This window comes from Panthera leo, chromosome C1, assembly GCF_018350215.1.
Source record: "Panthera leo isolate Ple1 chromosome C1, P.leo_Ple1_pat1.1, whole genome shotgun sequence".
Taxonomy (NCBI): Eukaryota; Metazoa; Chordata; class Mammalia; order Carnivora; family Felidae; genus Panthera; species Panthera leo.
In genome coordinates, this window is record NC_056686.1 from 104,357,384 (window position 1) to 104,384,074 (window position 26,691).

Here is a 26,691-nt window from a genome sequence, read left to right on the forward strand (position 1 = left end):
TTAATCCTTCACTGCCCCCAGGAAAATATTCGTGGCAAACAGCGACCACGGCCACACTCTGTTGTTCTTGCCTCCAAGCCAACCTTACGCCAAGTTCCTCCACCACGCGAGGGGCTACCCTCTCCCCAAGCCAGCAAGAGAGGCTTGCGGCCGCAGCCGGGGCACCCCGGAACCACGGCCGGCAAGTCCGAGTCCAGGCCTCACACACCTCCAGGCTGGCGGTGGGTGGCGGCGAATCACTGCCGAGCGTCGCAGCCCAGGGGTCTCAGCGGGATTTTTCCGTTCCGCCGGGCGGCTGGGTCGCCCGCGCCGCGCAGCGGAACTACAACTCCCAGCACCGCCGTTGCCCGGACTTCCGGAAGCCGAAGCCCGGCGGGGAGGAAGCCACCGAGACCCGGCCAAAAGGCCGGGGGTTAATTTAGCCAGAAAAAAGGGGGCGGGAAGGGCTGTGGGGCTAACCTGTCAATTCGCTACCATGAACGTGGTTTTTGCTGTGAAGCAGTACGTTTCCAAAATGATAGAGGACAGCGGACCGGGTATGAAAGTACTTCTCATGGATAAAGAGACGGTGAGTTTGCTTTGCTCAGTATTTGTGAGGGAACCCTCCCTCCCTTACGATAGCTACTCCCACTCCGCTGTAGGATTTTAGTATTTATGAAAGGTTTCGAAGCGAGAGTCAGTTCTGGATGGAACTGAAAGGTGGTATAAAGCTTGTCTAGTACGTTTTCGGTCTAAATGGCTCTACCATCTACTACCAGAGATTTCTTCTTGTAACCCGGAACAATTTATTGGAGTCAGGAATCCTTTTCTAAATGTCTCTGGCAAGAAATAATATGTGAGACAGAGCACTTGGAAGACTTTTATTTCCACTCAGCGTTGTGTTTTTAAAATAAAGCTATTAGTGCTCAAGCTGAGATGACAGGTTATTATTTGTTGGTCACAGAATTATTTTTCTAAAAAACTCTCTAAGGTGATGGGGAAAATTTTTTGTTTTGGAAATGTATGGATTGTGTTCAGAGAGAATATGTTGTTCATCCTGGTACCTTACCTATATGTTTTGGATGCTCAGTAAGTGTTATTACATATGTTAGTGTTTAAGTTATCCAGCTAAGTATTAATGAAAAATAATTTTTTAAGTCTTAAGTATTGTTGCTTGTTTATATTATTTCTAACTAGCATAATATTAGTTGATTCTTTTTCTTCACAGACTGGCATTGTGAGTATGGTATACACACAATCAGAGATTCTTCAGAAAGAAGTGTACCTTTTTGAACGCATTGATTCTCAAAATCGAGAGATCATGAAACATCTGAAAGCAATTTGTTTTCTTCGACCTACAAAGGTACTACATAAACTGAGCTGTCATCTGCCTAAATACAGAACACTATGATCTGAAAGCATTAAGAAGGCAAAATAAATTTGTATTATCGTCATTTGTGGCATCATATTTAACTGGCTTCATCAGAGTTATAACCTTGACTTTTCTCCTTTCCACATCTCAGTTCACTCCTTATAGCCCGTTTTTCCTCCAAGATGCCTTTTAGGTTCTCAGCCACTTCCAGAGCCACTATCCTGCCAGAGACGCACATCACTTCCTGGATTAATTCCTGGATTAACCTCCATACCTATTACACTGAACACCATTGCCACTTAATCTTGCACGCTACACCAGTATCTTGAGTCGGTATCATTTTATTTGCCTCTATGCACAGGAACATATAATGGCTCACTTTTACTTCCATGATTAAATCAATATCTAGTAGCTCGGTCCTTGAAATCCTCCTTTAGCTGGTTTGGTCTGCCCTTATATATACAGCCTCCTGTGTCCAATCTCTGCTCCTCCACTATGGCCAACTAGGCCTTTTTATCATCCCTCTACATGCTCATTCCTGTTCTCTATTTGTTCCCCTCCCCTACTTCTCCATTTGTTCTTTAGCCTTCTGTCCATCTTCATCCATCATCATATAAATCTAGCTTGAGTCCTCCTGTAAAAATCCTGTACTATTCCAGGCTTATTTTGTATATTTCCCTTTTTTTTTTTTCAATATTTATTTTTGAGAGAGAGAGAGTCAGAGAGAGAGACAGAGTGTGAGCAGGGAAGGGGCAGAGAGAGAGGGAGACATAGAATCTGAAGGAGGCTCCAGGCTCCGAGTTGTCAGCACAGAGTCTGACGCGGGACTTGAACTCACAAACTGTGAGATCATGACCTGAGCTGAAGTCAAACACTTCACTGACTGAGCCATCCAGGCGCCCCTGTATATTTTCTTTATATTCATGTTCACCAACTCCAATGAGCTGTTTTACCATGCTTGTATATTATGTACTTTCTGAAATACAAATCTGCTCATGTCATCCTCACTTGAAATCCTTGAATGACTTTTCATTGTTTTTATGCTAAACACAAAACTCCTTAATTGTGGTTCTGTATGGTCTAGTTCCTGTCATTTGTACAGCCTCATTTCAAACCACTCCCCCTTTTGCTCTTAGATACATTAATCTTTCAGTTCACTTTATTCTGTCATGCCACAGGACTTTTGAACAGACTCTTCTTTCAACCTGGATCTTACTCACTTCTTCCAGAAAGTCTTCCCTGGTTTTGCTGACCAAGCCAAAGCCCCCTCTTACAAGCACTTACAGCACCATCTTCTCCCTATTGCTTGTCATAGTCTAAGTTTCATATGGTTTGTGTGATTAATATCTGTCTTACCTACCAGCAGTAAGCTCCATGAGAACAGAGGTGGTGTCTGTTTTTTCACACTGCTATGTCTCCAGTGCCTGCTACATAGTGGACCTCAATAAACAGTTCCTGAATGAATGAATGCTTTAATACTGTATTATAGTCATTTCTAGTTGTTTCACATTTGTAGGTCTTTTGAAATTTTGGTGCTGAGAGGGATCTTAGAGATCATCTAGTCCATTTCCTAAGATTTTTCGTGAGAAAACCTCTTTCACAGCTATATATATATACTCGCTCAAACTAAAAATGATTTATCCTTAAAATTATAAAGTTAACTTTCAAAGTATTTTTTAATCTAAATGACAATTTTAAAAACCTTTTTCCCATTTAACAAGTAATGTACATTGCTTACGTTATTTTTAATTCTTTAAAGAAATGTGTGATTTTTTAAACATTCAATACTATTTTATATCATGTCTAGATTGGGGACTAAATTCATATTGAAATTTAACTTGTTAATAGTTAAATTTCTATCGACAATAGATTAAAAACCTGCATTATGATCTTAAGTAATTGGAATTCTTATGTTTACTTCTAGATTTCATATTTATTTTTAAATAGTAGTCTTAACCTACTGTGTGCAAATACTTCACAAACATTACAGTTGTATAATCTTAGGTCCCAATAAGTTAAAAGCCAAAGTAAATACAATTAAGTATATTTTCTCTTGAATGTTGGTTTTTAAAGAATTAGCTACATTTTGATAGTCTATATAAGAATTTTGATTAGGGGGCGCCTGGTGGCTTAGTCAGTTGAACGTCCTGACTTCAGCTCAGGTCATGATCTCACAGCTTGTGGGTTTGAGCCCCGCGTCGGGCTCTGTGCGGACAGCTCAGAGCCTGGAGCCTGCTTTTAGATTCTGTGTCTCCCTCTCACTCTGTCTACCCCTCCCCTGCTCATGCTCTGTCTCTGTCTCTGTCTCTCAAAAATAAACATTAAAAAAATTTTTTTTTAAGAATTTTGATTGGATGAATAATTTACAGGCCAGCAGCCTGAGGCAAATTTGCAGAATTACTATCAATTTTATGTTGTAGTTCCACATTTGTGTTTTTAATATTTTTTTAATGTTTTATTTATTTTTGGGAGACAGAACGCGAGCAGGGGAGGGGCAGAGAGAGAGGGAGACAGAGGATCCAAAGCGGGCTCTGTGCTGAGAGCAGAGAGTCTGATGCAAGGTTCAAACTCACAAACTGTGAGATCATGACCTGAGCTGAAGTTGGATGCTTAACCGACTAAGCTACCCAGGCATCCCTGTGTTTTTAATATTTTTAAATCTTAATTTGGCCAAGGTAATACAGCTAGTTAATGTTATAGTTGATTCCTGAATACTTAATGTATCTCTTTTTCACTGCCAGCCCTCACCCCTGCAATATACAAACACTTAATCTAGACCTCAGCACACAGTAGATTCTCACTAGATACTGAAATAAATCAATGGATGATATTTATTAATTTTTTACTTAAATATATGAGTTCTCCTCATATATTATTTGTTTATTTATTTTTTCTTTTCTAGGAGAATGTGGATTATCTGATTCAAGAGCTCCGGAGACCAAAATACAGTATATATTTTATTTGTAAGTATATTATTTCACCTATTCAATCATGTAACTGTATTCTAGATAGTTTTTTCCTGTTAGGTGCTTCATATCATCAATAAGTTAAGTGAATCCATCTCTATATAAGTCTGATTTTTTTAATGTCCTTTCAAAGTATTAAAAGTCTTATGGCTAACATTCTATTTTAGAAAGCTGAGCATGACTTTTTTCATCATTGATTAGGTAAAATTATTTTTTAAGTTTTCCTTTGCCTTTCAAGATTCTTTGCAAGGCAAAAGTTGTTAAGTAGCCAAATTTCACATCCCACCTCTGCAAAAGAAGAAGAAGAAGAAGAAGAAGAAGAAGAAGAAGAAGAAGAAGAAGAGAAGAAGAAGAAGAAGAAAGGGTACATTTATTCCCTATTTTGTACTTTTCATGAACTGAGGCACAGAATCTGAATTACTTGGAGGGAGGATATACTTGAGTGTGTTGGAAGAGCAAAGATTTATTTTACATACCAGATGAAAACATAACACTTCTTGCTACTTTATGTAATGGTTGAAAGAACAAGTTATTCAGTAGATACCTCTTATGTGCATAATTTGTGGGGGGAGTTTGGGGAGGGTACAGTCGTGGAAATAAATTAGGTTTGCAGTTACTATACATTTTATATGATTTTTTATTTTTTTATGTAATACATTCTGCTTTAGAAGTTACATCCATTCTCCTCTAGATGTCATTATTGATCCTTATAGGATTAGTAGGTATAGTTTATCTGGTGCCATTTCCAAAACAAAGACAAAACTTAATTCTCAGTATGTAGGACATTTGAGAAATTTTAAAGCTTGCTTGAAGGCTTTTTAGGGTTTAGATTATACTCTAAGATATACATACTTTCTATGTAACGATATGCAACAATATGCAACAATAAATAATGGTACCAAAAATTAACATTTGTGGGGCACCTGGGTAGGTCAGTCGGTTAAGCATCTGACTTTGGCTCAGATCGCAATCTCACGGGTTCATGGGTTTGAGCCCTGCATCAGGCTCTGTGCTGACAGCTCAGAGCCTGGAGCCTGCTTCAGATTCTGTGTCTCCCTCTCTCTCTGCCCCTTCCCTGCTCATGCTGTGTCTCTCTCTGTCTCAACAATAAATAAACACTAAAAATAAATAAATAAGTAAAATAAAAAATAAATTTAAAAATAAAAATTAAAAAGAAATTAAAAAAAGAGAAACTGCTAAATGTTTTCTAGAGTGACTATAAGCCAGATACTTAGGAAAGTGTAGAAACTTGTACTCAATGACATATATATGTATATGAGAGACATTCCCTGTATTGCTGAATTTAAGTAGACATCTAATGGAGTCACTCTTGTGCTGTCTCTCAGTTAAAAATTGAGTAGGTCACAAGATGAAAGGCTCCCTTTTCCTCTAAAGAGTTCTTTGATACAGCAGTTAAGACTAATAACCAATAATAAATCTACTGCCTAGTCTCCTCGTTCTTTTTTTATTTTGAGAGAAAGAACACGAGTGAGGGAGGGGCAGAGAGAGGCAGAGAGGGAATCCCAAGCAGTCTCCTCGCTGTCAGCACAGAACCCGATGCAGGGCTTGAACTCACAAACTATGAGATCATGACCTGAGCCGAAACCCAAGAGTCGGATGCTTAACTGATGGAGCCACCCAGCCACCCCTCATCTCATTTTTTTATAATTTCATTTTTGCATTTTTATGTCTACTAAACATCTTGTATGATAGGCTCCTCCCTTCCTTTATTTTAATAAAAACTATTTCTATTATGGAAGTTTTCAACTATATACAGAAGTAGACAATAATATAATAAATTCCAGTGTACCCATCCCCCAGTTTCAAACATTGCTTTGCCACAGCCTGTCTTGTTTTAGCTATGGTGCTGCCACCTACTTCCACACCAATGGTATTTTGAAGGAGATCTAAGACATATGTCATCCCTAAATATTTCAGTATGCATCTCTAAAAGATAAGGACTCATTTTTAAAGATACCATTATTATTCCCAATAATGACAAATGATTCCTGTTTTCAAATACTCATTCACTGTTCAAATTTCAAACTCTCTTATTTTTCCCCCACTGTTTTTGTATTTGAATTAGGATCATAGTAAGATCCACACATATCTATTGGTTGATATGTTGTTTCAGTTTCTTTAATCTTCTTTAGATGTTCTCTCTCTTCCTCTTTCTCTCTCTCTCTCTCTGTCTCTCTCCCCCCCCCTTCCCACCCCCCCCCCCCCGCCCCGGGCAATTTATTATTGAAGAAACTACATTGTTCTGTTAAAGTTTCTGACAGCCTGCATCTTGGTGATTGTATCCCCATGGGGTGGTTTAACAAATTCTTTGCAGTTTAAAATATTCCTCTATCCTCTAGTTTTGTAAATTGGTACCTGGATATAGAGGCTTAATTAGGTTTAGATTTGATTTCTTTTTGGCAAGAATATTTGATAGTCAGTGTTGTGTGCTTTCAATGATTATCTCTTACTGTGATATCAGCGGCAGTTGGTGCTCAGTGCCCAGGTCCATCATTGATTCATTAGTGTTTGATAAAAATGATGATGTTTTAATTCTATCATTATCATTTCTTATTTTTTTAGTTGGAATATTTCCATAAAGAGGAATTTCCCCTCGTCTTCTCTCTGGTGGTACAGTTTGTATTTGAGAGAAGAAGACGCACTTCTTTCCATTGTTATTTTCAATATTAAGGACTTGCTTCCTGCTATCCTCCAATGCCTACATAGTGGTCTTTTTTTTTTTTTTTTAAGTATTATTATGGACTTATGGATTTAAACATATTTGTGCTACTCATTTCAATTTGAAGGTGTTTGACTTTGACATATACCACAATGTATACCAAACTTCACTTAGTCATTAGGCTTTAACTGTCAAGCCCATTTACGTCTAATTGCAGCAGAGGTGATCTCCTTTGAATCAGCCACAACTCATATGTCTGTTTCAGATTTCAGTAATGTGATCAGCAAGAGTGATGTGAAGTCATTAGCTGAAGCTGATGAACAGGAAGTCGTGGCTGAGGTTCAGGTAAACGTATTGGTCCTCTAACACATCTCTTGTTATTGGCCCTTTTTAAAGATTTGCATCTAAAATAAGAAAAGTGCTGTCTCAAGGGAGGCTGTTGATCAGACACAATAAATGTGCATTGCATCAAACTATTCTCATATTTAGAAAGTTTGTAAGAGGTATCAAATTGAGGGAAAACAAAATTAGAGGAATCAGTGCAAATAAGGAGATTGCACTGGAATTGGATCCTACTGCATGGATAAAGAGGGTTTCATAGGGTTGGGGACAGGGTCAGATATATCTTCTGCTAGTTTTATGAACCACATTATAAGAATGTTCATCTACAGGGCTATGTCTGATTGGAAAAGAATAGAAAGTAAAGGATGTGAGTGAGGTTTGTTAAAGTTCTGTTTGTGATTATCTTGCTCTGTCTGGGAGGTAAAAAGCATACTTTTGTCATTAGGTTAAAACTTGGTAACTTCTAAATATTTATTCTGCATGGTATAGAATACGTGGCATTAGAACATACCATGTTACCTTTTACTTAAACGCTTTAGTGTTCTTGGATACATTTATCACAGATGTTTGAATACATTTATCACCTAAGCAAAGAATAGGGCAGCAAATAAATGAGTTTTGGATTTTCAGAAGGATGTGCTAGGTGGTAAAGGAATGAAAAAGAATGACCTATTTTATTTTTATTTTTTTATTTAAAAAAAATTTTTTTTAATGTTTATTTATCTTTGAGAGAGAGAGAAACAGGATGCGAGTGGGTTAGGGGCAGAGACAGAGGGAGACAAAGAATCCGAAGCAAGCTCCAGGCTCCAAGCTGCCAGCACAGAGCCCAACGCGGGTCTCGAACCCACGAGCCGTGAGTTCATGACGTGAGCCAAAGTCGGACACTCAACCGACTCAGCCACCCAGGCGCCCCAAGAATGACCTATTTTTTTTTTTATTTTTTATTTTTTTTTTTTAACGTTTTATTTATTTTTGAGACAGAGAGAGACAGAGCATGAACGGGGGAGGGGCAGAGAGAGAGGGAGACACAGAATCGGAAGCAGGCTCCAGACTCTGAGCCATCAGCCCAGAGCCTGACGCGGGGCTCGAACTCACGGACCGCGAGATCCTGACCTGAGCTGAAGTCGGCCGCTTAACCGACTGAGCCACCCAGGCGCCCCAAGAATGACCTATTTTAAATCATGTTTTGCCTCATGAGAATACACTGGATTAAAAAAAAAAAAAAAGAATACACTGAACAGCAAAGTTCTTTTTCATCTGTGTGTGACATTGTATATCCTATAGCAGTGTCTTAATTTTACTAATTGATAAATGTGCACAGAAGTCTCCAGAAATGTAATATTTATACTTCTACAACTTTGTTTTTTGTTTTTTAAAAGATTTATTTTTATTGCTACTATTTTATAATTATTTTATTCCCCCACATTGCTCCCCCTGCATTTGCTCAAATTTGATTATATCACATAGTATTATATTACATATGAAAATGTTACTTTATCATCAGTTGGAATTTATGAAACGAATGACTGATCTTGTGCTTCGTTTGCAGGAATTTTATGGGGATTACATTGCTGTGAATCCACATTTGTTTTCCCTCAATATTTTGGGTTGCTGCCAGGTATGGAATGAAAGGATAAAAAAATAAGTTTATCAGGTGGGAGTTAATTCAGCAAGTAATTGGACTTGTAAGAAAAAATTCAAATATTTTCTCTGATAATATATTTTTAACAAAAAGGGTCGAAATTGGGATCCAGCCCAGCTATCCAGAACAACTCAAGGACTGACGGCTCTCCTTCTATCTCTGAAGAAGTGTCCCATGATTCGTTATCAGCTTTCATCAGAGTCAGCAAAGAGACTTGCAGAATGTGTTAAGGTATGGCTTTTTCTATCCCCAGTTCCAAAGACCATTCATTTCCTTATCATATTTCAGAAACTATAGGAATAGTTTGTCTATAACCAATGAGGTGATATGTTAGGTTTACTGGCAAAGAGGTAGATATTTGTAATAAAAAACCAAAAGCAACAAATTAGAGCTGAGATTCTTAGGCTTAACTCAAAAAAAATTTGCAAGCTATTTAACCTATTTTGATCCAGTTAAGCCATTGGTAAAATAGAGTTTTAAATACTAACCTCTTAAACAGGACGCTACCAGATGTTGTCAAGCTTTTGAATCCTTTTCTGGAAAGCCTGTGAAGATGCAAAGAACTGTTGTTAAATGTGTATTTTATGTATTAATTTTATGTTTATATCATCTCTGTCTGTAACTAATTGGTTGACCAAATCCTCTTTCTCTCTCATCCACAGCAAGTAATAACTAAAGAATATGAACTGTTTGAATTCCGGCGGACTGAGGTTCCTCCGTTGCTGCTTATTTTAGATCGTTGCGATGATGCCATCACCCCATTGCTAAACCAGGTGCAGAACCCTTTATTAGCATAATAGAAGTACAATTTCATGTGGTATTCATCAAAATGCCAATGTGGAAATGAACAATGTCATCCATGTATTCTCCTCCTTATTTTCAGCTTTTCTTTTTTTTGCCTTGTATTTCCTATTATTTTGGTATCAACCACAGTTATCTTCGATTCTTTCTTCTGCTTTATCCTTTCTGTCCCTTTCTACCACCACCTTCACCTCTAATCAAGGCAACTTCTAGGTTCTGTAGATTCTACTTTTCCAGTGTCTGTCTGCAATTTCCCATTCATACTGCTGTCACTTTGTCATAAACCCTTAATCTTTTATAAGATTACTGAAATAGTCATCTACTTGATTCCTCACTCTTATTTCTTATTTTCCTTTTTTATAAGAAAACAGATCTACACTTTTATTTATTTACTTTTCAGTAAGTTTAAGTCCTTGAGGATACAGAATCACATGGATTCTGTGTCCAATGGCCTTAGCAGGTAGGTTGCTTTGGAATTGACATGAACCATGCTGCTGTTTCCTTGAATAGGAGCTACGTTTTCCTAGATTACTCTGGTTTTCTTCGTTTCGCCACCAGGAGTCACTGTGTTGTTCTTTTCTTGGTACACATAAGTACATCTCTTGCCTAGATAGAATTCAGTTTCATTCTGAGCATAAACACCTTCAGTTTTAAGAAGAGCTGTATGCTCCCTCTGGTTCTGGAGACCCTGCTTATGGTCAGCAAAAATGGCATTGATAGCCTTCCAGGCATATTTGTCATTTTAGGAATCCTGTTCCCAGCAGGCCTTCACAGGCTCCAAGATTGCTGAAACAGAAGGGGCTTGATTCTCCACTTTTAATTTCTTCCCACTCTAATATATTCCACAGTGTTGTTAAATTACTTTATTTATTTATTTACTTATTTATATGTAGAGAGAGAGCACGTGCGCTAGTGAGCACAAGTGGGGAAGGGGCAGAGGAAGGGAGAGAATCCCAAGCAGGCTTCACACTGCCAGCACGGAGTCCAATGCAGGGCTTGAACCAACAAAACAATAAGATCATGACCTGAGCCGAAATCAAGAATTGGATGCTTAACCAACCGAGCCACCCAGGCGTCCCTTAAATTATTTTCCTAAAGCACAGTTCTGATCTTTTTACTCTTGACTCAAAAATCTTCATTGCTTCCCATTTGCCTACTGGCTTAAATACAGACTCCTGAACTTGGCGTCTAAGAGCCTTCACAATATAGGCCCAACTTTAACCTACAGCTCAGGACACTTAACCGACTGAGCCACCCAGGTGCTCCAACTGATAATTTTAATTATAGAGTAAGTGCTAATGGTAGACGCATGCACAGGATGCTGTCTATGGAAGCATAAACATTTTGTTGTACTTAATTTACATACCCCAATGAAACTTGCTTTTTTAAGGATTCATTTGGCAAATATTTTCGGAAATTAAGCACCTTCTTTTATAACCTCTTAAGTTCTTTCTTAATAAATCTATATTGCTTAAGGTGAAATGTATAAATCTTTCTAGCATTTAGATTATAGAGTTAGAGAGTAATTGGCTGGAAAATACTTAGTTTTGTCTAAAGGACCTAGGACTAAAAGTAACCCATTCTCCATAAATGGTGAGAAGGCAAAATTTGGAGTTTCTCCTTTCCATTTTTGCCAAATAAGTTCACATTTTGTAAGAATGGAAACCAATCCTTCTTCACAATTCATGTTAAGGAAAAATAGGAAATAAAATGGATACAGAGGCAAGCTTCTGAATATGTGTGTTTTGATCAACTTACAAGGTTTTTTTCTGATAATATTAGTGTTCCCAGGATAAATATAGCACCACTCAGATCTGCAAGAACACACTTCTCATGCTGCAGAAAACCACAGAAGCGTACAGGAAATGGTACAGCTTGTAACTGCAGTACCAATATAGCCCTATCTGTGAAGCCAAAAATATACTCTTAATTCACAGGCAAAAAGTAGAGCTAATGATAGATCTAATTTGTTTTCTTTCTATCAGGAATATTAATCTCGCTGCCCCTCTTCCAAAAGTGTAAACTCTAATAAAAGTATTTTGACTTTTAGTTTAACCAACTACAGTAAGTCTTAATGCTTAGTATAACACAAAGTATTAATAAAACTTGAACTAAATAAAGAGCCTCTGTGTAAAGAAGACTAGTTGCTAAGAATGTTACCAGTTTTTATTTGTTTTCCTGAACATTTGCTATTTCCATGTTTTACCAGTTACCAATTTTTCTGTCCTACTTCTTCATTTAGTGGACATATCAGGCCATGGTCCATGAACTACTGGGCATAAACAACAATCGGATTGATCTTTCCAGAGTGCCGGGGATCAGTAAAGACTTAAGAGAGGTGGTCCTATCTGCTGAAAACGATGAATTCTATGCTAATGTAGGTTAAAATTTTTTTTCATTGTTTTTCATTATTTTTATGTAAGAAGGCTGGTGTTGACTAATGTAGGTTAAAATTTTTTTTCATTGTTTTTCATTATTTTTATGTAAGAAGGCCGGTGTTGACTTGTTTGAATGAAAACAGGTATGGGATTTCATGGGGAAGGTTGTTGAGGCATCCTGTAGATAAATTGCATCTCAGAAGATTTGGATTCTGACCCTTTAACAGTTTTTTTCCCATAGAAATCACATATTTAGTTTTATACTCTCAGAATTAGAACCCGATTTATTTACTTCCTTCCCTTCTGTAGCCCTTTGTGAGAATAGTAATGGCATTCATCACCCGTGTCCTGGCCAGTGTCCAGATTTGGTCATTATAATGGAATTTTCTTGCCTTTCAATTCTGTCTTTGGGATTCTTTCTCACTTCTTTTATTTTTTATTTATTTATTTATTTTTTCCAATATATGAAATTTATTGTCAAATTGGTTTCCATTTCTCACTTCTTTTAAATGATCTGGAAGTCAGACTCATTGCTGGAACTGTTTCCAACTTCCTTTTTCACAGAATATGTACCTGAACTTTGCTGAGATTGGTAGCAATATAAAGAATCTCATGGAAGACTTTCAGAAGAAGAAACCAAAAGAACAGCAAAAACTAGAATCAATAGCAGACATGAAGGTAAATTGAACATGTTCATGGATGACTAACATGCAAGACTTTGGAACTATTCATGTAAGCAATATTTCTAGAATATTCTCAGTCTGATTTCTGCCTACATTCATTTGTTTGGTTTGAAATAATTTTCTGTACTATTTCTCTTTAGGAAACAGTATAGTGAAAACTTCATAACAAGCCATGTACTTTTTTCCATTCTTCAGTCACATTTGGACTATTTAAAGAGTCAGTGTATTGACATATACCAGTTCTTATCTTCTTAAGCATAAACAAAATACCATGTGATTGGTAGATGCCTTAGTCTGGGCAGAACAATTCCTGCTTATTTTTTCCCTTCTTCATACATGTCTATCCTCAGTCAAATAACAGAACCCCCAATTGATGTCTTTCCCATGGCAGGCCTTTGTTGAGAATTACCCACAGTTTAAGAAGATGTCTGGGACGGTATCAAAGCATGTGACAGTGGTTGGAGAGCTGTCTCGGTTGGTCAGTGAGCGGAATCTGCTGGAGGTTTCAGAAGTTGAGCAGGAACTGGCCTGTCAGAATGACCATTCTAGTGCTCTCCAGGTATCTATTCAGTCCAATTTGATGAGCACCTACTATGTGTAAGGCACTGTGCCAGGCAGAACAAGAGATACGAAGGCAAAAGTAATCCTTCTTCACTAACGTGGAATTTATTGTCTAACAAGGAGTTGAGACAAGAACACAGATTAATTTGATTTTAGATACAAGAGCCATAGGAGAAGAATAATGTGCAGTAGCAGAGGGTTCAGGCAGTTAATGAGTATTTAGGAGGGCATCCTAGGCTACTAGAAAGAATTCTAGACCAAAATCAGAAGATCTGGATTTTGGCCATTTGCCACTTACTGGCTTTGTGACCTGGAGCCGTTGGCTTATTTTCTGAGCCAGTTTCCTCATCTGTAAATGATATTTATCTCACAATGTTGTAAGGAAGATTTAAAGATGCAATATATATTAAAAAGTATTATCTAAGTTTTTTATTATTGAACACTTGCTCTTCAGTCTATAAACATGTGAATGCCTGCTGCGTGTACGTAGTGCTATAAGGATCCAGAGGTACGAAGAGGAAAAAGATACCATACTTTTCCTCAAAGAGCTCACATGATAGTAGGGGAGAAAGAAATTTAAACCAGGAATTACCATATGATAAGTGCTGTTATACTAGAGGTATTTACAAAAGGATATGGAAATACAGAGGAAGGACAACTGTTTTCCCTAAGGATGAGGCTTCTTAAAGAAGATGACATTAGATTGGGTCTGGACAAATAAGTAGGAGTGCACCAAACAGAGTAGAAGTGTACCAACCAGAGACAAGAGGGGAAATTCTTAGCAGAGATAATGCAGGCATGGAGATGGCGGGGGGCGAGGGGGGGTGGGTTAAGGGAACAGAGAATAATTCAATGTAGCTAGTGCAAGGTACAAGATGAGTGGTCTTAGATAAGCCAGAAAGACTGGGGCCCAATTATGGCCACTGAAAGGAGATGGGGCTTTAATCTTAAAATGTTGAGAGTTGCCAGAGGATTTTAGAAGAAAAGGGACATAATCAGACCCTGGCCTAAAGAAATTTGCAGCATTGTTGAAGGGACAAAACTAAAACACAAGAAACGCTTAGTGTTTTAAGGTAATATTTAATTAAGTCAAAATTGTGATGCTGACTATAATAAGATTGAGGTTATTGAGAACAGTTCCTTAGAGAAGATGATATTAAGATGGACCATCAAGAATGAACAGAATCTGGAGGAGGATTTCATTCAGGGTTAACAGAAAAGCAAAGATGCAGAAGTATGCAAAAAAGTAATAAGCAGTGTGAGAGTGGGTGTGGAAGAGAAATAGGAGATAAAATTGGATTGGTACACAGGAACCAGTTTATGAAGAAGCCTGTAAGAGGAATTTGCACTTGCTGAGATAAGCAAAGACATCCATTGTGGGGTCATTTGTAGAAAGTCGATATGATGAAAGCAGTATTTTAGGAAATTTAATCTAGTAAGGATGCTTTGGAGGTAAAAAAAAAAAACAACAACAACTGAAGTTAGGCTGGTAGACTCATAGTGATAGTACTAAAAATGTACAGTAAGGGCAAATCTGAGAGACAATTCAAAGGGACAAAACAACAATTTAGCGACAGATTGGATATAAGGATAACAAGACAGAACTAATCCAATAATTCCAAGGCTCCTGAGAAATGACAATGTGGTGTCACTGGCAATAAGTCACTTGGGAATGAGAGTCCTTAGGGAGATGGCCATTTCTAAGGCACTCCCATAAGAAGTACATTTCCTTATTTATAGGGCCCTGTATTCTATAACTTAGTCTCTCTCTTTCCCGGCTACAATTCAACTTTATAAAATAAAGCCAGTGTGGTATAATGGAAACAACACAGGCTTTGGAGCCAGACCATCCTGGCTTTTATTCTGTCTCTACATACCAGAGGTTTTTTTTTGAGGAAATTACTTATTTTTCCCAAGCCTCAGGGATAAAGATTTGAAACTTTTAGATTTGTACCAGGATTCAGTGAGATACGCAAAATCCTTCACATATGATAGGTGCTTTGTAAATGTTGTTTCTTCTTCTATAAGCATGTTTTAAACATATGGTACAGCCAGAACAAAGAAATCCATCCACCTGTGGTTGCTTTAGTTATAGCGAAGTCTTTACTGGGATTTATAGTTGTTACTTTTTAGTGTTTATTAAGATTTCCTCTGAAAACACCATCATTTTGAAAATCATAATGATGCTATTTGCTTTATATTTATGGAAAGTACTTCTGTCATCACTTTGAATTTTATTCCTTAAATCTTTTCAAAGAACTTTTAGGCTGGCTTTATTATTTTTTAAATTGTATTAAATTCTAATTCTTAAATAGATAATATAAGTACTTGGTTCACCAAAAGGAGTGTAGTAAAAACTGAGTCAGTTACCAGCCTCACATACACCCTTACAGTTGTTCTGTGGATGCAAGTCTGCATGAGTGAGTGTATCTCTCTCTTTGTTAAATTCAAATGATATCATACTGTACACATAGTTTTGCATTTTACTTTTTCACTTAACCACGTATCTCGGAGACTCATTCTCTTTTTATTTATTTATTAAAAAAAAATTTTTTTTTAACGTTTATTTATTTTTGAGACAGAGAGAGACAGAGCATGAACGGGGGAGGGTCAGAGAGAGGGAGACACAGAATCGGAAACAGGTTCCAGGCTCTGAGCTGTCAGCACAGAGCCCGATGCGGGGCTCGAACCCACGGACCGTGAGATCATGACCTGAGCCGAAGTCGGCCGCCCAACCGACTGAGCCACCCAGGCGCCCCTCATTCTCTTTTTAATCACTAAACAGTATTCCTTCATAAAGATGTATCACAATCTATTTAACTTGACCAACTACTTTAAGCAATACTACTAATAATACTTCACAGTTGTTTTGTGGGTCTAATAGAAGTATTCCTATGAAAACTTTTTATTTTTCTCAATAAAATGAATTTTCTTCTCTCATTAAATAAAAACAAAATTTCGTCCTTTAATTAAATTTAAATTTCCTTCTGTTTCTTGGGGCACCTGAGTAGCTCAATTGGTTGAGTGTCCAACTCTTGACTTCAGCTCAGGTCATGATCTTGACTTCATGATCTTGACTTCAGCTAGGGATGGGATTTAGCCCAGTGTTGGATTCCATGCTGAGCATGGAGCCTGCTTAACATTCTCTCTCTCTCTCTCTCTCTCTCTCTCTCTCTCTTTCTCTCTCTCTTTCTCTCTCTTTCTCTCTCTCTCTCCCCCCTCTCCCCTCTGCCCCTCCCCCCACTCATGCATGCTCTCTCTCAAATAAAAAAAAAGTTTAATAAATAAATTTCCTTCTGTTTCTTTATCATTTTATTTTTCTCTTTGAAACAATAGAACCAAACTTAATCACTAGCCAGTTTTAGTATCTTTATTTGTATCTCTCTACTATATGGAAAGCAGTTGGACAAGGTTACTGTAATTCCTTGCCTGAAATCTTATTTCTTGTTCACTTTAAGAGATAAAAATAGATACTTTAAAATATGAATTCCATTTGTGGTCCACTTTATATCTTAGAAAGTTATCCTTTGAAGGTTTTCTTGCCCATGTTGTTAGGGTTTTACAGTGAGCAATTGATTTGGACTCCTCCACCATAAAAGATTTCTTTGGCAACATGATTTAAATAGTCTATGAAGGGAGCTTTTGTTTGGTAATGAGTAGATGCCAGGGGCCTGACCCCGAGATGGGTTATAGCATTCCTTGGCTTGACCTTAGACGATAATACATCATGAAGCAATGAATTGAGGTTTTTGAGTAGAATGGGGTTTGCTTTATTGAATAGTAACTATATCATAGTGAAGGGAAAAAATTCATATATTACTAAAAATTAATCTATAAATTGCTTCCACTTCTAACCAGTTATCCTACAGGCTACCAAAAATTTGATTTAGAAGAATTTTCACTGGAACCAAACTGTAATGTACATCATTGAAACATATCCATAGCCTCAGTAAAGACTCATTTGATTAGTGAGGAAGATTTATTTTCATGCCATGAAGAGAAACATCTTCAGAAAGTAAGCAGTCCCCCAACTCCATGTCTCATATCATAGCTTTCATTTAGAAGGAGGAACTAGTCAGGGCACCTGGATGGCTCAATTGGTTGGGCGACCAACTTCGGCTTGTGTCATGCTCTTGCAGTTTGTGAGATCAAGACCCACGTCGGGCTCTGTGCTGACAGCTCAGAGCCTGGTACCTACTTCGAATTCTATGTCTTCCCCTCTCTCTACCCCTCCCCTGCTTGTGCTCTGTGTCTCTCTATCTCTCCATAATAAATAAACATTAAAAAAATTTTTTAAAAAGGAGGAACTATTTTATATCCTTCTTTCCTGACCTTGGGTAAGAGATCTCAAATCATCCTATTACTGGTATAAAGACTCGATAAATGCTTGTTAGAAATATGAAGAGGACAGTTCTGTTTGAAGCAGTATAGAGTAGTGGCTAAGAGCTTAGGACTTTGATGGCTTGGGTTTGAAAATGATAACCACTCTAAGGCTTAGTCTTTTTGCCTGTAAACTGAGGAAAAAATCATAGTGCTTACCTTAAAGATTTTTCTGAGGGTTCAGTGAGCTAGTACATATAAAGCACTTAATATTGTACCTGGTACTTACAACATTTAGTAAGTAGTAACTGTCATGATTATCAGTATTATTATCTGATGACACATTCTATTTTCTTTGTGGTATCCAGGACATGTTTTCTAGTCTACTCATCACCTCAGATCTCTCCCTGATTGCAGAAGGGTTTTTCTGCTTCTCATTAAAATCATAACAAAATTGTTTGGGACACCTTGAGGTGACAATTTTACTTTCACCAATTAAGAATAAAAATGATCTTTTTCTGTCTAAACCAACATTTAGCCAGTGTTTCAGAAACAGTGTGGAACAGCAAAAGCTAATTTTTATATTGACTAGATATTAAGAAAAAGAATACTGACTCAGATGTATTACCAATCACTGGAATTGGGTCCTGCCTACTTTCTATCATTTTTCCTGGATAAGTTCTTTATAGTCCCACAACACTGTTCTCTCAAACAGATTAGACTCATTTTTTTTTTTTTTTTTATCATATCAGCATGTTGAAGGCTTCTGCCAATTTCATCTTGCCATTCTAATCTGCTGGCTTATAATGGTATTCATTGACAATTTTACTACAGTTTTGTAATTTTATAGTTACTTGAGTATCTCAGATTTGCTGAAAAGTATAGAAATTGAGTAGATTTAAGATGAAAAGAGAGATAACAAGGTAGAGTTCTTACTCTTTTGGTTAAATTGAAGCAGAAATTAAGGACTATTTTTAGTTGTTGACTTCACCTGTGATTTGTACAGTGGTTTAACATGTAGCTATGTCATTATAAAAAACTTTTCTCGTTGTGTTATGTCATCCTAGTTTTGGTGGAAGAAAATGGAAAAGTAGCCCCAAACAATGGGAAGGATCTTTAAATATCAGAAAAGAAGAATTGTTTTTTAATTCATTTTTTTGAGTGAACATTAGCTACTTTTTGAAACTTGACCTTCAGAGATAGTGCTTTTGCTTTTCTTTTCCTATTCCTTCATTAAGCCTGTATGAATGTTAGAATTCAGTGAATTTTATGTTTGAATCCTGTCTTCTTAAGGGGACAATAGTTTTCTGTTTCTCTTGTTACTCGGCCATTGTTATTATGTGATGTATACTTTTCTCTCTTGAAAGTCTCAAGACTTATGGAAAATTTAATAAGAAAAGAGAAACCAGAAGTTCATTATGTAATTCACTCGTATTTCCAACATATAAATACCACCATGTAGCAGATAACCTTCTATGTAATTAGAAGTCTCTCAGAATGTTTTCTCCTCTTCTCTGGTTAGTACCCTGGAATCTCAGTATAGTGTATGCCACTGTCAGTCAAGTTGATGAGTCAAGTAGCCATGAGTGAAATAGTTCAAAATTAAGTCAAAGGGTGACCTTGGATCCAGGCAGACAAAAAGGGCCTGCTTCTTTTTTTTTTTTTTTTTTTTTTTTTAACGTTTATTTATTTTTGAGACAGAGAGAGACAGAGCATGAACGGGGGAGGGGCAGAGAGAGAGGGAGACACAGAATCGGAAGCAGGCTCCAGGCTCTGAGCCATCAGCCCAGAGCCCGATGCGGGGCTCGAACTCACAGAAGGGCCTGCTTCTTCAAGGACTTACACAGCTGAAAGAGAGGAAAGAGCTTGTACCTACAGGTTTCTTCTCATGAGGAAATAGATAAGTCTAGCTGGAACACTGACCTGAGTCATGGGTTGCAGCTTAAGGGCTCAAAAGTAAACAAAGTCTACTCAAGTCATCCTGCATCAGATTCTGGCCCATGTCCTCAAGGGAGAACTAAGAGTCAAGCCAGGAACTCTAAATGCCAGCACCAGATCTCAGGGAAGAGAAGTGGATTCTTTAATGGGAAAGAGCCAAGAGTCAGGATGCAAGTGAAAGTAATTAGAAAGGGAGCAAGTGGGAAGGGTACAGGCTGATTGCTGCAGTCTCTGTTCCATACCAGTTCTGTGGTTTTATAGTTACTTGAGTATCTCAGATTTGCTGAAGGGTATATAAATTAAGAAGATTTAAGGTAAAAAGACAGTGACTGCAAGGGCACAGAGTGAAACATTGGCCTATGAGAAATGTGACAACAGAGATCGCAGATGGATGTTTTAAGCTTATGCTAAGTTGATTGAGATACATATGAAATTGGCTATTCTTACTTGATGGTAATTGGTACTCTGAAATGTCTTCATAGTATGGTAGAAACTAGTGGCAAATTTGAACAGATACTCTAAGTAGTCTGTATTCTGTGACAGCTCTGGAAAGGGTACCACAAAAGAAAAAAAAAAAAAGCAAGGAAATTCTTATGGCTGCAGGGTTTAAGTCTACAGAAGAGAAATTTCTTCCCTTTTGATCCCTTGAAGATGATGCTAGTGAAATCTTCACACAGAAAAGCAACAATAGGGATCCTCCCCAGAGAACATTCTACTTGGGAGACACCTGGGAGATCCCCCGTGTCATCACAGTCCCTCTTTGGTGTGAACAGAAGAGTTCTTAAACATTAGACCTGGTTGTTGTGAAGTATTAAAAAGATAAGGTATGTGAAAGCATCTCATAAGTTGTAAAGTTCCATTTGGATGTTGCTATGTCCTCAGAACCCAGTGCCCATCAAGGCTTTTGCCAGATTTTCAACCCAACCATTTCTTTCTCTGATTTCCTTATTCCCATTAAGAGCATCTCCTCTTTTAGTCTCTCAGACTAATTCCAACACTCACTGATTGTTTAAGGCCTTTGGCAAATGTCACCTCCTTCATGAAGTCTTTCTTGATTTCTCAGCAAGCAGATGTACTTTTCGTCACTTTGTGTCCCCTTCCCCCCCCCATTGCGCTGATTCTCAGTTTCTGTTTCTTGTTTTGCTTTGTATATATGTTTCTGTATTATAACAGAAAAACCTCCCACTGTGCAAAATCATGTACTAAAAATAAACCAGTTGGGGCACCTGAGCGGCTCAGTCAGTTAAGTGTCCAACACTTGATTTTGGTTCAGATCATGATCTCACAGTTCACGGGATCAAGCCCCACATCAGGCTCTGCACTGCTAGCACAGAACCTGCTTCGGATTCCCTCTCTCCTCTCACTCTGTCCCTCCCCTACTCACACTTTCTCTCTCTCTCTCTCTCAAAAATAAACTTAAAAAAATAAAAATAACCAAGTGTTCTGGGAAAATAGAGTTATAAGCAGGTCACTTAAAAATCTGCATAACTAAAAAAATCTATATAACTTTGTAATCAAAGCCCTAATAAAAACAATAACAATCCTAATAAAAATATTAGCACAATTAAATCTCCACAGGCATTTGCACCTATAAATACACTCAGCCCATCCTTTGTAGCTTTCCTTATTCCTGGGGTTCATGATTTAGTCTTCACGATGTAAGGTTACAAAAACTTTTGTTTCTCATACAAACTAGTTTAACCAAAATTAAAAATATAATATGAGGATATCTGTCAGTTTGGGGCTGTTGTTTTGTTTGCTTTTTAACTCAGAGAAATATCTTTGCATCCTTTTCATTTGCGCTTGCCCTTTCCCCAGATAGCTTAATACAGTGGAATGTACAGCAGTCTTAAAGCTACAAACCAGCTACTTCTTGCAGAAAACACTTGTGTAGGATTTGCATCCTTTTCTTAACATAGTGTCTTTAAAGAGGAAACTTGTCCCTATTCCCTTCTTAATATTAAAACACTCAAAAAACTACCCATAAAGCAATATGCCTTCTGTGTTAAACTGACACTATTCCCATATTTTAATGATCTCATAGAGTTAAGGTGCTTTCAAGAAAATGCTCCGTAGCAGAATAGGCTATAAGTGTTTCATTCCCCTCCACCTCCTTGTCTGAACTCACTGAGGACAGAAACTGGGTCTAGCTCATCTCTGTATCCCCTCCAGTGCCTGGCATAGTGCCTCATGCTTAGAGGGAGATCACAAAGTATTTATCGGCCTGGATTAACTTATTCTGCTGCATAATAAATATAAATAGATACTATAGGGAAGTCCCTTAATTTGAGCATCAGCAAAACCTAAATGACTTTGTCGAGCTCCCTTTGCTGTCAATACCTGCCCTCTTAAAATCTTAAGTGTTCCGTTTAAAGATCCCATGCTCTACATACTTGTATATCTGAAAGCCATGTTGAGACATAGCGTTCATCTGATGCTTCTTGGAGATTAAGCCCAGTCCCCCTACTCATCTCCATGTCACTGGTCAATCACTAACACTAGGCCATACTTGTTCAAGTCACCGGGTCAGTTCCTTTGTGAGCTGTATTGACTGAAACGGTACAAGTAATGTGTGTTCCTTGTTTCAGCAAGGAAACTGCAACCCTTCCTACCTGAGACCACAGACCAACTCATCAAAGGAAAGAAAGGAAGAACCATTCATTGTTCAATTCACTATTGTCCTAAAGCAATTACAGTGGGAATTTTTTTCTTATTTGCTTCATATCTTAGGCAAAGGCATTTAATTTTCTGTAGTTGAAACAATGGCCGAACCTAGACCTGTACATTGCCATAGTGGTAATCTTAGTCATAAACTCAGATGCATCACTGCCATTCAATAGTTATTAGATCTAAGATATTACACCTGACTCAAGTGAAGGGGAGATAAATGTCAGCTCTCTCTTTTTTCAGAATGTAAAGAGGCTTCTGCAGAACCCCAAAGTGACAGAGTTTGACGCTGCCCGCCTAGTGATGCTTTATGCTCTACATTATGAGCGACACAGCAGCAACAGCCTGCCAGGACTAATGATGGACCTCAGGAATAAAGGTGTTTCAGAGAAGTATCGAAAGGTAACCAAATCTGTATGTTAATCCCACCAAATAGGTAGTAACATTCTTAGCTCTGACAGAGGAGAATTATAACGTTTTACTTAACAAAAATGTATAATTCTGTCCTCTCATGTCCTCATTTCCTTAATAAAGGTATTTTCTTATGAAATGGGTCTCCTTATCCCCAAGCAGTAAGAGATAGTTTCTCTTTTTTCTCCTTATAGCTTGTGTCTGCAATAGTTGAATATGGCGGTAAACGGGTCAGAGGAAGTGACCTCTTCAGCCCCAAAGACGCTGTGGCTATTACCAAACAGTTCCTCAAAGGATTGAAGGTATGGCATGTCCTCTGGGCTTTCCTAAAGGAGAAACCATTGAAGCCCCTACAGCTGAGAGCGCATAAATACAATCTTCAAAGCAACTTCAGGATTGTTGCTGACTTAGTACTGTGTCAATTTAATGAAATTAAAGCAGACATCCTCCTGAAAGCCTTTTCTTCAAATACTTTCTATATTGGAGCAGCATCAGCATTGGACCAAACAGCCAAATAGGGAATAACGAAATATTTCTAGGAAATACCCAAGAGTAAAAAGACAGACAGTTCTGTTAGTCATGGCCATTTTACTCCATTTGTTTATAATTCAAGGTTTGTTTGGTATTTTTTCTTTGAAGGAAGTTAAAGATAAAGGAAACAATTGTAGATCTTTTAAAAATACTAAACCATTTTCTTAAGATGGTAACAAATTAGTTTTAATCTGCAAGCCTTTCTTAGATTTCCTGAAATGTTTCCATTTTCCTGAGTGTTTCTAGATTCCTTTCCTACACGCGTTTTCCTTTTATTTGCTCTACCTGTCATGTAACATTTTCACAAAAGGATGAGAATCACTGAAGAGATGATAAAGGATTTAAGTCATTCCATTTTTTAAATTCTTCTTTAATAGCTAGGTTTAAATTACAGTATTTTTATGAGATTGGAACATTTCTGATTGATGAAAAGAAATTTTTTAATGATTTAACCATAGCATTCTTCTAAAATTCCTATTTGAATCTATCCCATGAAAAACCTATTGAATGCATGTCCTTTTCTGATGAGTATCATTAACTCTTATATTACACATTTCCCAAAAATGATATAAGAACCATCTTTCCCTGTCTTAGGGAGTAGAAAATGTGTATACTCAACATCAACCTTTCCTACATGAGACCCTGGACCATCTCATCAAAGGAAAGCTTAAGGAAAACCTGTACCCTTATCTAGGCCCCAACACACTCAGAGACAGGTAAGACAACGAAGATATTCATAATAAAAACCATAAACACTAAGAAAATAGGAAATGTAGAGTGATGTAAGAGACTACAATTAAGATTATATTGTGCCACTCCTCCTCCCTTGTTGTTTCAGTTCTGAGATTCATTTTGGTTTTATGTGTGTCCAAGTTAGCTATAAATTCACTTGCTAGGCCTGAAACATTATTTCTTTCGGAACAAAGAAACAGGTGTTTTAGAGTACCCCAAATACTTGTATTCTGTCCTTTCATATCAGATGACTTCACTTAAGCCATTTAAGGTTCAGTTCCATGGCATTTCACATTTGGACTTTCAAACATTAAAGCCAAAAATAGATTTGCGACTTGATTGCCATCCAGAGCAGGTTGTTACTATTTTGGGGGAGGACTGGACTTTGCCACATGTGGCCAGCATACAAACAGATCTAATTAGCAAAGGCCATTTGTTACATAGAAGAAAAGGATGGCTTGCTTTGGGGGTATTAACTGAAGGAAGCAGTTTTAATCCAGTGGTTTGTTAGCTTTAATAAAAACAAAACTCCAGAACAACTTACTTAGACCAACCTGAAATTTGAAATATACACAAAGTCTACGTTGTTAGAAATTTTATTCTTGTATATTTTTTCTATTGGAGCTTCATGTTATAAAGAACCTGATATATGTAATGGAACCCTATTGGATAGATTGATGTGAGAATTGTTACTATTGATAGAATTCTTCTGTTATTTTAGCTAATCATAATCTAAGAGTCTTGGAAGACTCTTTTAGTGTTTTATAAATACAATAAACTTCTGAAAGGAGAAGAATGTTTTGAGGTACATAGATAACTCTTTTATATGATAAAATGTATTCTTTTTCCATTTTGTTCCTTTAAAATAAAAACTGTAATTTGGTAACAACAGAAAAAAAATCTTTTTAAAAAAATCCAAGGTTGAGAGGCAGAATATCTGGGCCTAAATTCAAACAGTACATTCATTCAGATAAAATGTTTAAGGACCTTGACATCAAGATGTAGAACTGTCAGCTAAGTGGAAAGAATGAAAACCAGCCTAAAGCTATTCACCTATCTTAGAGGCTTCTGAAAAACAGTATAACTCTGGTGCCTGGGTGGCTCAGTTGGTTAAGCATCCGACCCTAGACTTCGGCTTGGGCCATGATTTCGTGGTTCCTGGGATCGAGCCCTTCGTTGGGCTCTATGCTGACAGTGCAGAGCCTGCTTGAGATTCTGTCTGCCCCTCCCTCCCATGCATGCATGCTCGCTCTTGCTCTGTCTCTTTCTCAAAATAAATAAACATTTTTTTATATAAAATTAAAAATAGAATTTAAGATTCTCTCTCTCCCTCTCCCTTCCCCCACTCATGTGCACTCTCACTCTCTCAAAAAAGAAAAACAGTAGAACTCTATTAAATAGCTTTCTAATTAATATGATAAAAGTAAAAATACTACTTTTTTAACGAATTTCATATAAGAATTATCAAACAGGAGCGCCTGGGTGCTCAGTCAGTAAAGCCTCTGACCTCGGCTCAGGCCATGATCTCATGGTTCATGAGTTTGAGCCCTGCATCGGTCTCTGTGCTGACAGCTCAGAGCCTGGAGCTTGCTTCAGATTTTCTGTCTCCCTCTCTCTCTGCCCCTCCCCTGCTCAGGCTCTATCTCTCTCTCTTTCTCTCAAAAGTAAATAAATGTTTTAAAAAATTAAAAAAGAAAAAGAATTATCAAACAAGCAATTAGCTACTTATTGTTAAAGGGACACCATATACCACCAGAACAGTATATTGTGTATGATTAGTTCATAACAGCAAACCTTTCTAATTTGGGTGATTCACTTCCAAACAAAGCTCAGAATGATGTTCTGCCAACAAAATGCACATTTCTGAGTTGTCAGCCTCTGTTAGCATTTGTCACTATTACCTAAATACAAATACAGTTAATAATTCAATTGCTCCATCCTTTTATGTAACAAATATTTATTGAGTGCCTTCGATATGTCAAAAACTGTTGTAAATGCTGGGGAAATAGAAGTGACAGGAAAGACAAGTTACCTGCCCTTAAGGAACTTACATGCTAGAGACAGTAAACAAAGAATATAATTTGAATGAGACAAGTGCTACGGAAATGAATAGGGTAATAAACTACAAAGTAACTTGTAGAGGTGAGGAGGGCTGCTTTAGATGGAGAGAACCTCTCTGAGGCAATGATATTAAGATTAGCTTTGAATTATAAGACAGAGCTAATCACAAAATGATTAGGAGAAAAAGCATCCCAAGCAGAGGGAATGTCAGAGCAAAGGCCTCGAAGAGAGAACTTGGCAAGTTGATGGAACAGAATGAAGCCCAGTATGGTTGGAGCAAAGCGAGGAAGGGGGAAAAAAGTGGAAAAAATAAGTGGGGGCTGCATGACATAGGGTCTTATAGGCCCTGGTTAAGAGGGGTTTTAAATTTTAAATGTCATAGGGAACTGTTGAAGAGCTTAGCATGTAAGTGACATGAACTGAATTAGTTATTAAAGATCACCTTGTATGAGAATGGATTTTTTTTTTTTTTTTTTGAGAACAGGTTTTTAAAGGCAAAAATAGAAGCAGGGAGACTACTTAGGAGTCAGTTTTAATAGTCGATGTAAGGAGTGAAAGAGGTTTGGATAGGAGGCTGGGAGAGAAACTCAATGGACTTACTTAATGGAGTAGATTGATGGGACAAGG

General features: G+C 37.5%; 1 protein-coding gene across 2 annotated transcripts in view; it reads left to right on the forward strand.

Annotated features, from left to right (window-relative positions):
• The first annotated feature begins 351 nt into the window (after nucleotides 1-351).
• Nucleotides 352-26,691, forward strand: part of VPS45 (vacuolar protein sorting 45 homolog) — a 65,037-nt gene continuing 38,697 nt past the window's right edge. The window contains exons 1-13 of one of the 2 annotated variants that reach the window (XM_042953818.1): nucleotides 352-568; nucleotides 1,208-1,342; nucleotides 4,254-4,314; nucleotides 7,263-7,342; nucleotides 8,889-8,957; nucleotides 9,075-9,212; nucleotides 9,644-9,754; nucleotides 12,025-12,159; nucleotides 12,725-12,838; nucleotides 13,235-13,402; nucleotides 22,573-22,731; nucleotides 22,935-23,042; nucleotides 23,866-23,987. In XM_042953818.1, coding sequence (XP_042809752.1) covers nucleotides 476-568; nucleotides 1,208-1,342; nucleotides 4,254-4,314; nucleotides 7,263-7,342; nucleotides 8,889-8,957; nucleotides 9,075-9,212; nucleotides 9,644-9,754; nucleotides 12,025-12,159; nucleotides 12,725-12,838; nucleotides 13,235-13,402; nucleotides 22,573-22,731; nucleotides 22,935-23,042; nucleotides 23,866-23,987 — 1,493 coding nt within the window. In that variant the 5' untranslated portion in view covers nucleotides 352-475. The remainder of the gene's footprint in view (nucleotides 569-1,207; nucleotides 1,343-4,253; nucleotides 4,315-7,262; nucleotides 7,343-8,888; nucleotides 8,958-9,074; nucleotides 9,213-9,643; nucleotides 9,755-12,024; nucleotides 12,160-12,724; nucleotides 12,839-13,234; nucleotides 13,403-22,572; nucleotides 22,732-22,934; nucleotides 23,043-23,865; nucleotides 23,988-26,691) is intronic. The other variant, XM_042953817.1, reaches the window with a different exon arrangement.